General features: G+C 37.0%; 1 protein-coding gene across 2 annotated transcripts; it reads right to left on the reverse strand.

Annotated features, from left to right (window-relative positions):
• Positions 1 to 878: 878 nt before the first annotated feature.
• On the reverse strand, positions 879 to 8,707 carry LOC144653004 (LIM domain only protein 3-like). 2 transcript variants are annotated; one of them, XM_078512899.1, is made up of 3 exons: positions 8,359 to 8,707; positions 7,486 to 7,714; positions 879 to 1,938 (listed from the first exon to the last, which is right to left on the reverse strand). In XM_078512899.1, exons 1-3 carry the CDS (start codon positions 8,360 to 8,362, stop codon positions 1,707 to 1,709), a joined length of 465 nt encoding a protein of 154 aa, XP_078369025.1. In that variant the 5' UTR covers positions 8,363 to 8,707; the 3' UTR covers positions 879 to 1,706. The 2 variants fall into 2 exon arrangements, with proteins under 2 accessions (XP_078369025.1, XP_078369024.1); XM_078512898.1 differs by lacking the exon at positions 8,359 to 8,707 and having other exon boundaries at positions 7,486 to 8,239.
• Positions 8,708 to 10,567: the final 1,860 nt, after the last annotated feature.

Below are 10,567 nucleotides of genomic sequence, written 5' to 3' on the forward strand. Positions count from 1 at the left end.
GCGTCCCTTCGGCGTAGTTTCGTTCATTGGCTTTGAAAGTCGATTAAATTGAGCTTTATATTTAAAGGACAACTTAAACTCTTACCTTAATGCCAACTTGTTCCTTCATTTCTGTTCCAGTTAAATTTTTTTCGATTAGGGCCTTTGACGTTCACCGTTATAGATCTAAAGATCTTTGACGATTCCTCAGAGGAAAGCCACAACTGCAGCAGACTGGAAACGAGTTGTGGCAGTGGTACACCCGCGTTTTTTGGCGCGAAACTCTTAGCGAAACAATTTAGGATAAATTGTTCTGACGTCAAACAATCAGACGCGAGTTTTTACGGGAGCAGTACAATTTCTGTCTGAAAATAGGCCCCACCGTATTTAAGCCTTTCCGGAAATAAGCACAACTAAAAGGGACTTTGAGCAAATTTTAGGCAAGGGCTTATTTCGAAATTCAAGGGTATTGGCAAACTTGGCACGGTCATGCTCTATACGAATCACGCATTTATTTGATTCATTCATAGTTTTAACTATGAATTATTAAAATAATGCACGTGCAAAGAAGAGAGATCATCCTCTCTTGCTGTGTGGACGTGGGGATGGTCTCAAAAGGAAAGAGGTTGGGAGGGGGGCAGAGTGTAAAATAACACACCGGGATAAGTGGCAATGTCTAAATTATTCAAAGAAAAGAACGAGGGAAATCTTTTTTTCAACGAAAATTTATCACATGTTCATTTTTCCTGTTTTTATATAATATATTACAAATATAACAGAGCGCATTGTAGCCAATTATGTCACGTTTTTAAATTATGTTTTCTTTCATTTGTCCATTTTCTGCCTTCTCGTCAAGCCGGTTTTCAGCTGCTCCACGGAAACAGTCGTACTTTAACAAATCTCTCAAGCAAGCTTTATTGGTTAGTGAAGTATTGACAGAAAGTGTTTCCCTAAAATCAACATTCTCAGTTTGGTGGACACCATACAGCTCAGGGTCATATTCGACGTCTATTTCCATTCTTTCCAATGGCATAAAATAATATTACAAGCTCTTTATCTCTGTTTTCCACAGCTTCTTTTTTTCTTTTTTGGTTTCTTATATCTTCTTTCTTTCTCCAAGATATAGATCAATTTTTGGTTAATCCAATGGGATATGTTGCTTTGTGCTTTTTCATTGCAGCATCAAGGTCTCCAATCAGCTAGGCAACATTATCTTGAATGCCTGTTGCTATAAAGTTGGCTGGAAATGAGGGACGTGGTGTAGGGAGGAGGAGGAATGTACCTTAGTTATCAAGTTTGACTGGGAGGGGGGTAAGAAGTTATTCTTTAGCCTTTGTACAGGAGGGCTCAAGTTAACTTTAAGCCGTACTGTACTGATTTCACAACTGCAATCCTAAAAAGTATAGCACAATTCCTACCTTCCTCGTTATAGAATGTTAGAAATTCTGTTTTTGACAACGAGACAAAAATATATCTAAAAGAAAAACTTTCCTCGTGTTTATTGACAAGCCTCGAAACATATGACAAGTTTTGCCATGGCCATAAAAACCACTGTTAGGGCCATATACTTCTCATTCTTTTCCTTGATAAATGTTTATAGGTTTGTACTAAACGTTCTACGTCAGCATCATCGGGATAGTTATGGAAGAACGCCAAAGACGGTTGGGAAGATAAAAAGTGTTGAAACTAAATTTCGGCCAAAAATTAAGTAATAAAGGAGGCAAGGGTCACACGAAAAAAGGTGTTGGGAAAAAGTAGCTTCTGTCGACAAAGTAGTGATTTTGACAGCGAACTGTATTGTAGTGAAGATAAAACCTGTCGCCGACACAAAATCTGTAGCGACAGACATGACACGCAAAGCAGTCGAGGTGATACACGTGTTCACGAGCCCGCATGACCATTTCCAGCGGAGGTATTGTTTTTAAGCATCGAGAGCAAATTCCCGTGGCACCAAACAACCTGAAAATAAAGTAAAATGGAATGTTACGAGATGATAAGTTAAACGGACTCAGAGAAACGTTCTATATTCCGTTATAATTATAATCCGCCAATCATCTTTCTGTCGCGCTGATTGGTACATCTATACTGGACAATTACCACACGTGACGATAATCTCTAGTTGAGAGTGAATGTCCAAAAGTGCGTAGCATTTTCTGTTCACGTGCTGTGCACCAATTAAAATCACCGATCACTATACCTGACCACTCGATGAATAGAAATTGATAGTCGGTTGAAGGCCAAGGTTTTAGTCACATGCAGCGGATTTGTCTTGTTGGAAAACGACAGTGGAAATAATCTTGGAGGATTGAAACACCTTTATAGTACTTTTAGGACTTTTATAGGCTAATAAAGCTTTGGACTTTTCCTCAAAATTTCGCTTTCTGACTTCAAAAATTCGTTTTTTTGGAAGTTATGGATAGCTTTCTCTGTCACCCGGGGCTAAGCTTGTGAACGGAATATAAACACTAATGGCAGCTGTGTTAACTAAAACTTATTCGTGCAATATTTTAAGGTATACCACTCTAAGAGAAAGCTATTTTGCACATGGCTCTAATCGTAGTTGTGGGGTGATGATTTTAGTGAGAAGTGACCTAGATCTTGATCTAAAATTTGTCAAGTGTGATGACGAAGGCCGCTCGATTATAATGGAAGCTGAGGTACAAGGCTCGTTGTTCTTGTTCGTCAATATTTATGCTCCTAATAAGATCCAGGAACAATGCTGTTTTTTTGATAATTTAAACAAGGACATCGAAGATTGTGTTGTTAATACTGAAGAACGTAGGATAATTCTCGGGGGAGATCTCAATGTCACATTTGAACCCGACCTTGACTGTTCTGGCGGCAAAGCTTTTAGAAAAGAATCTGTCAAACACATACAAGATTTATGTCTAGATTTTGATTTAGTAGACATTTGGCGAATAAGAAATCCGGAATCTAAACGTTTTACGTGGAGGCAAAGAAATCCTTTTATTCAAAGAAGACTAGATTACTGGCTAATTAGCGATGCTTGCCAAGATGACATTGAGAGATGTAATATTATTCCTTCAATTAATTCCGATCATTCTGCAATTTGTCTTCATTTTAATAGCATAGATAAACCGAGACATGGTCCGTCTTTCTGGAAGTTTAACGCCAGTCTTACGGAGGATGATGAGTTCATTAAGTTGATAAATGAAAGCGTGCCGTGTGGTTAAACGAATTTAACGAAGTTACAGATAAAAGATTGTTACGGGATCTCATTAAATACAGAATCAGACAAGTTTCCATAAAATATAGCAAAGAAAAAGCTCGTGAAAAAATAATTTTTTTCTGATATTGAGACTTCTCTAAAACTAAGCGAAGAGAAGTGCAATGAATCACCAACTGTTGAAAACCAAGAGGAACTTAAAGACGGAATATAATTCCATTTATGAACAAATAGCAAAAGGTGCTATAATCCGATCAAAAGCCAATTGGTACGAGAGATGCGAAAGAAATAATAAATACTTTTTAAATCTTGAATCGCATAAGAAAACTAAAAACTCTGTTCGCAACGGTGGAGTCCTAATCACAGATCCTAAAATGTTTTTGCAAGAAATTCAAAATTTTTATTCTACCCCTCGATCCTCGCACCCCCTCTTAAGGTATGCTAAGCCTGTTTTTAAATAATCCAGAAATACCAAAACTCTCAAATAACGATGTTCGTATATGTGAGGGAAAGCTTTCGGCAGATCACGGAGTGTTATAAGAGTCTTCAACTGTTTGAAAGTAACAAGTCACCGGGGAATGTTAGATTGACAGTCGAATTTTACAGAGCTTTCTGGCACACATTAGGAAATCTGATGGTAGATAGCTTAAACTATTCGTATGACTATGGTGAGTTATCAAACTCTCAGAAGCAAGCCATTATAACCTCAGTTAATTGAGAAAAAAGATAAAGACAGGCGGGACCTAGCCAACTGGAGACCGATCTTACTTATCAATGTAGACGTAAAAATTGGTTCAAAAGCTATCGCCAAGAGGTTAGAAAATGTGTTACCAAATATTATACACCACAATCAATCTGCATATGTCAAGGGTAGGACCATTTCTGATGCGGTTAGAACGATCGAAGATGTTATGGAATTCTCTCAGAGGTACAACATTGAAGGGAGAATGATTTGTATAGATTTCAAAAAGGCCTTTGACACCGTAAGTAGGGATTTTTTATTTCGCACCTTGTCCGCCTTTGGCTTTGGGCCATCATTCATAGAGTGGATCAACACATTTTACAACAAATTATATCTCAAGCTGCCATTTTGAATAACGGATTTTCTACTTCATCATTCGCTGTTGAAAGAGGAGTAAGACAAGGTGACCCTCTATCCGCTCACTTGTTCATTATTGTGTTAGAAATCTTGTGTATTAGTATACGTAACAGTAAAGATATCCGTGGTATCAAGGTAGGTAACGAAGAAATCAAGTTGAGCCTTTTCGCAGATGATTTGACTGCTTACTTGAAAATCAATCTCTCTGTAAAGAATTTTCTAAATCTCCTAGACGAATATGGAAATTGTTCTGGCCTGAAGATTAAACATGAAAAGTCGGAAATGTTACTTTTAGGTAATCACGCCTATACCGTACAGGAAGATAAATCCGTTCCAGGTAATTTAAAAGTTAAAAAAATCGGCAAAAATTCTAGGAATACACTTCTACCTACGCCTCACAACTCAAACAAAAGTTAAATGTCGATGAGCTGATGAATTCTATTAAACAAAAACTACGAATCTGGAGATGGAGGGACCTAACTATCATTGGAAGAATCCAAATTGTTAAAACATTTATCATCCCTATATTTTTATATCGAAGCCAGCCTGATCTCAATTGAGAAGGAATTTGTTAAAGAGATAAACAAAATATTTTTTGACTTTATTTGGAAGGGAAGGGGCAAAGTCAAGCGTCTGGCCCTTATTAGCGAGATTGAAGATGGAGGACTGAAAGCCCCACATCTGGATTCTATAATTGAAACGCAAAGGGTCCTTTTCTGCAAAAAATTAGCGAGCGATCAACCACAAAGTTGGAAAACAATTCTCCTGCATTATCTAAGACCAATAGGAGGCAAGTTTGTTTTATGCTGCAACTATGATTTGAAGAAATTACCAATAAAGCTGCCACCGTTTTATGAGGAATGCCTCAAAAGTTTTGCAAAATGCTCAGCAACAAATTACGAAAGTGTACAGGAAATAAAAGACATTTCAAATACCATTTTATGGAACAATAAGTTTATTTGTATTGAAGGCAAGTCTGTGTATTTTAAAGCACTAGCAGATAAAGGAATTCTTAGAATGAGGGATTTGATCTCCGATAACAATGCGCTAATTTTAAAAAGCAATTGCAAATTGAGAGAACTGAATATCTCGCCATTAGACGTTTTTAGGCTTGTTACTCTAATTGATGCTCTACCAGTAGAATGGCGAGAATCATTAAAAACGTTTGTATATATGGGTGATGAACCTTTTTCCATGCATGATGAGATTAAGGTATCTTTAAACGGGCAAAATGTTTTAATCAAAACTGTGGTTTCCAAATCTGTCTATAAGGAACTTCGAGATAGAATCATCACCCCATGGCCCACCAACTGCTCAGCTGAATTTTAACGCGCGATTTATAAATGAAGTCTTATATATAGTTAGAATGCGTTCCAATACGTTCCATTGCATTCTAATCGCGTTGCATTAGATACAAAACTGCGTGAATTTCAGTATGAATTACTTAATACTGTAGGTGTCTTGTTTCAAATATTCTTTTATACAAAATTAATGTCGTACCATCTCAAGCCTGTTCCTTTTATGGTGAAATGGACGAGTCCCTAGAGCATTTTTTTGTGTCTTGCCATTACTCAAAGATTTTCTAGGCTGAAGTTATCAAATGGCTCGATGATCTTGATATAAAGATTGAACAACTTTCTGACAAAGATATAATGTTTGGCATTCTGAAGTGCGAGGACGAGTTATTTGTTAATCATATATTGTTAGTTGCCAAACAATATTTATATTCTTGTAGACAAAGCAAATCTTTACCTTTAATAAGAGTATTAAACTCAAAAGTTACATTGATTTACCAAATAGAGGCAATGATATCAAAATCAAACAACAAGCTATCAGCTCACAATAAGAAATGGAGCAAGTATAAAAATAAATTAGTATGCAATCCCGCACTGGTAGCTACAACACAATAGCATCGTAAAACAGCATTTAAATAGATGAATGAACGGAGGACTCTTTTGTGTAAACACATATATATATTTTTGTTTTGTTTTGTAGTATTTATAGTGTCTGTAATAGTTTTGTAGAGTAGTTTATAGTGTAGTGTAGTACTTAAAATATTGTATTTTTTCCATATTTATTTGAATGTAGTGTTTTGTAGTAGTTTAGTAACTAAAACTTTGTATTTTTTGAAAACTAATAAAAATAATTAAAATACAAAAAAAAAATCTTCGTATAAATTGTCAGAGAAGAATTGGTGAGTCACCACGATTTCCTTAGAGCTTTTATTTTAAGAGAGTCTATCCTGAAATCATTTCGTTTTCTCCTCTAGCTCTAAATCCTAGAAATCTTAATTTTAAATTATGGCAACCAATATATCGATATATAAGCACAGAGAGATTCCGTGATTTTGTATTTAAGCTTTACGTTCCTCCCACGTAAAATCTGTCTCTTGTATTTCTTCGAAGCTTAACAATGAATTATTCAAGATCTTCTTTCATAGCGAGAACAGATTGTCTTGTCTAAGAATCTCTTCTTTTCCCCTAGAATGATTAAGAAACAGCATTGTCTTTCCTAGTTACCTTAATTAACCTATGAATTAAATTGTCAGAAAGCTTAGCCCTAGGAAGCGCTTTCTCTGAGTTTAAACTTGGTTTTGAAGTAATGAGACAATGGTGTCTGGGTTAAAGAACATTTCTAGTCGGATAAAGATAAGTTTCAATTATTTATGTTAACAAGGTTTGCAGATCTCTTGAAAGTTGTTTGAAGTAAACAGATCCTTTAATCTTGTTAATATCAAATATATTCCCCATCGAGATTTAGCCAAGCTGCACGGAATTCAGATTCCTTTATTTCAAAAATGTACATCAGGATCCACATTATATCTAAAATCGTTGTGTGTCTGTTGTGAACGTAAACACCATGAATAAATAATATCATTAAGAAAAGAGATGAAACGTTACGGAAATTGAAATTTCAAATGTTGAGGCATTTGAGAGATTCGATTTGCTTTAAAGACGCTTCTGCAAGTCTTTCACATTTTAATTTAGCACAAGGTGCGCAGCCGAATTAGTAAATTTGGTTGTGATAGTTTTCGTAGGTTTCGGCGAGTCTGCGAGACACCTGAAAGCTTAAATATCTACTTCGTTGGTAGCGTCTAAGAGTGCACAGGAATTTCCAAATTTGGAATCGTTTAGACGTCAAGCATGATATGTTTTTCTTTTAGCTTGCCAAGTTTATTCAATGGGAACTCTTTATTGTTATTAAAACAAGAAAGCCTCACCTGATGTAGTCTCGTTTACAAAGTAGTAAATCTCCTTTGAGGTAAAACTTGAAGCTCAAGTCAGCCAGCTGTGTATTGCAGTAAGAACATTTCAAACACTCTTCATGCCAAAACTGGTCCAAAGCTCGAAGCACAAACTTCCCCTCAATCTTTTTATCACATTGTGCACAGATTTTCAGGTCCTTCGGCTTTTCATCCTCGGCCTTTTTAAAATCTTTGTCTTTGTCTTCTACAATAGAAAAACCGCTCATTAGAGAGTTATTCAAATTGCGAATACACGCGAGGGTCACGCGCGTGTCTGAACAACCCGGTATTATTTAGGAAAGATCTAGGATATTCACAGCTTTTTTGTACGAAATGTTTCCTGGCCAGCTTTGTGCCAGCAAAACAAACTACTATTTTGCCGGTATATCAGCTTGTTGGTTTCAAAAATTATGGCACAATTATTTAAGCAATAAAATTAGTTGAAAGTTCATTTTGTGGAAACAAAGGCTGCAATTGGATAATTTATCTTAAAACTCTCTCTGTACTCGGTCAAAGAGCGGATGAATCGACCTATCCAGTTGATAATCCGGCCTTGGTTGTACAATGGATGAATTATATCCGCTGAATAGAGATTTAGCCAAGGTTATCCGCTCTTCGAACAACCGGTTCTTAGTTGTCTTGAAACTCAGTCTTGGATCGAAAAAGGCCAGTTCGTGTGCTGGTTGAAAAAGTCACAAATACGCGCAGAGAATCCGGCCTCTGGAGCATGCTGTAAGAAAGTATGGAGAACTTTATATTCTCTTGCACAATATAGCGCCACTGAATTCCAGCTAAAAAACAGCAAAAAGATTTGACAGGGATTTAAGTATTTAAAGATTGCTCTCTTACCCATACTGTACTTCTAGTTCTACTCGTTCGGCGTCGAATAAAGAACTTTTCAGTCTCACACTTGAATATTCGGACAGGCTGTACATGGGTAGATTCTTAAGATGTATGCTTGCTTTAAATCCGCTTTAGATTCTTGAGGATCGAGTTTCTTTAAAATCTCTGTAAAATCTCTGGGTTTCAACGATCAAAGCTCCTAATTCAACAATAAGCTCTTGAAATAAGTTTCCAACGAACACGTTCAATCCTTAGGCTGGACGTATATACAAATATATCAACGTAAATTTCACAGAGGCTAGGGGGGTCCAGAAAAGTTAAAAAGACCAGCTATTTCGAAACGAACTTTTAGGTGTCATTCAAACTTCATCGTACAGGAAATAGTTCAGCGAGTTCAAATCAAATTTTGAAGTTTTTAACCTTGAGAAATACGATCAAAGTGTAATGAGAAGATATTCTTCCGGTCGAGAGCTGTAAATTGACAATGCAGTGCAAAGTTTTGCAATGTTGTAAAGGTATCAAATACAAAACAAAACAAACAACAGGTCACTAGCTACCCTTTTAGTTTACCCAATTTATAACATAGTAATTTGCCTTAAAGACGGGTTTGAATATCCGGCCTTTCAGCCGTAATATATGGTGATACAAGGGTAACTCATCTTTAATTCAACAGGACAAGTAATTTTTTTCAACTTCTAAATTTGTATCGAAAAGAGCGAGAAAGGGGAACTCGTATGTCTACCATGGCCTCTGTGACCCACTTAGGAATACTGTCATTTATTTTTTCTTAGAAAGAATTTACAGTGTTTAACTTGAAACCAGTTATTTTTGGACGCTGCATTATAAGTACCCCCCTCAATGGGCATTGAAAAAAAAAATAAAAGAAGGCGAACAACCAAAGTCAACATAACCTCGGCTGAAAGAAAAATTCCACACCAGCCGTGTTACAAGTGAACGGAAACACTTATAGATCCAAGAGCAGATTATATTCTGACACGTGAGGCGGCTGATCGGCTGTTCACATAGCATGAACTGTCTTGCAAAGCTGTGAAGGATCTCAAATGTCTTACAACAATTTCCCGTTGTGACAGGTGACCAAATGATCGGGCTAATTTGGGTAGTTATTATTTCGCTTCATTTTTACCCACAAGGTATAGAGAACGTTTTAAGGAACTAAGTACAATGTCCAAGATTTTCAGTTGGTGATTGAAACGTACGGCTTTCTGCAACTTTTGACATATCTCGACGTGCCGGGTGTACTAAGCAAAACCAGAATCACTCATGACAGGTTTTCAGAACTCGTAAAATCTTTTCGTAATCACAGAAACTGTTCTTACTTTTTTCAGAACTATTTTACAACATAACTTTGACGGAAATGATGTTCAATCAGATAAGCAGCAAATTGCAAAAGTAAGATTAGAGATTGTAAGACCGTTTCTGTTACTCTACCAATCCATTACAAATTTGATCTCAGGGGGAAGGATTAAAGGGGGGTGGGGGGGGGGGGGGGGGGGGGGGGGGGCGCATCTAGTGTAGATCAAGAAAGGTCGTCGACCATCCTGGAGGTTATAGACCATTTCCCGTCTTTCCTCTTCGATACAATCTCCTTAAAACATCTGACAGTCAGAAATGAACCAGCTGTGGCAAAAAAGACAATCTTAGGTTACCACTGAGACGTCAGTTTCTCCATCGGTTCCTAGCTACTAGCTGACCAGAGTGCGCAAACTCTGCAATATTTCAGACCAAAACGGTCAAAATCTTGCCTTTTTCAGAACAAAACGGTTAGAAAACCGTACCTTTTTGCGTCGACATACCTTTGTAGCCCCCTCTCGGGTGGGGGGCGGGGCACTCCTATATATGATATATATACCTATATGTACCGCTGTGAAGGGTATGGTTTTTAAGCAGTTTATTCTGGAATAGGGTCCCAGGGATAGGGATAGAAATCCGAGAGTTTTGGTCTAGAATAGAGTATCCGGCATTTGCCGGGAAAATGATCAGTGGTATGAAGAATGAAGTCCAGAATAGTAATAGAAACCCGGAAAAGAAAGAGGCTTTCCTAAACGTAAATATAATCATTGAGGCAACGTTGTTGTCAAATGGTTTTCCTTTATTAGTGATACAGTTCTAAAGAAAAGCAAGTCTAGGATAGGGCAGGGATTTTCGGTGTCTAGTTTGGTATAAGGTTGCAAAATCAGCTGAACATGGTCTGAGA

This window comes from Oculina patagonica, chromosome 5 (assembly GCF_052425735.1).
Source record: "Oculina patagonica isolate OP01 chromosome 5, crgOcupat, whole genome shotgun sequence".
Classification (NCBI taxonomy): domain Eukaryota; kingdom Metazoa; phylum Cnidaria; class Anthozoa; order Scleractinia; family Oculinidae; genus Oculina; species Oculina patagonica.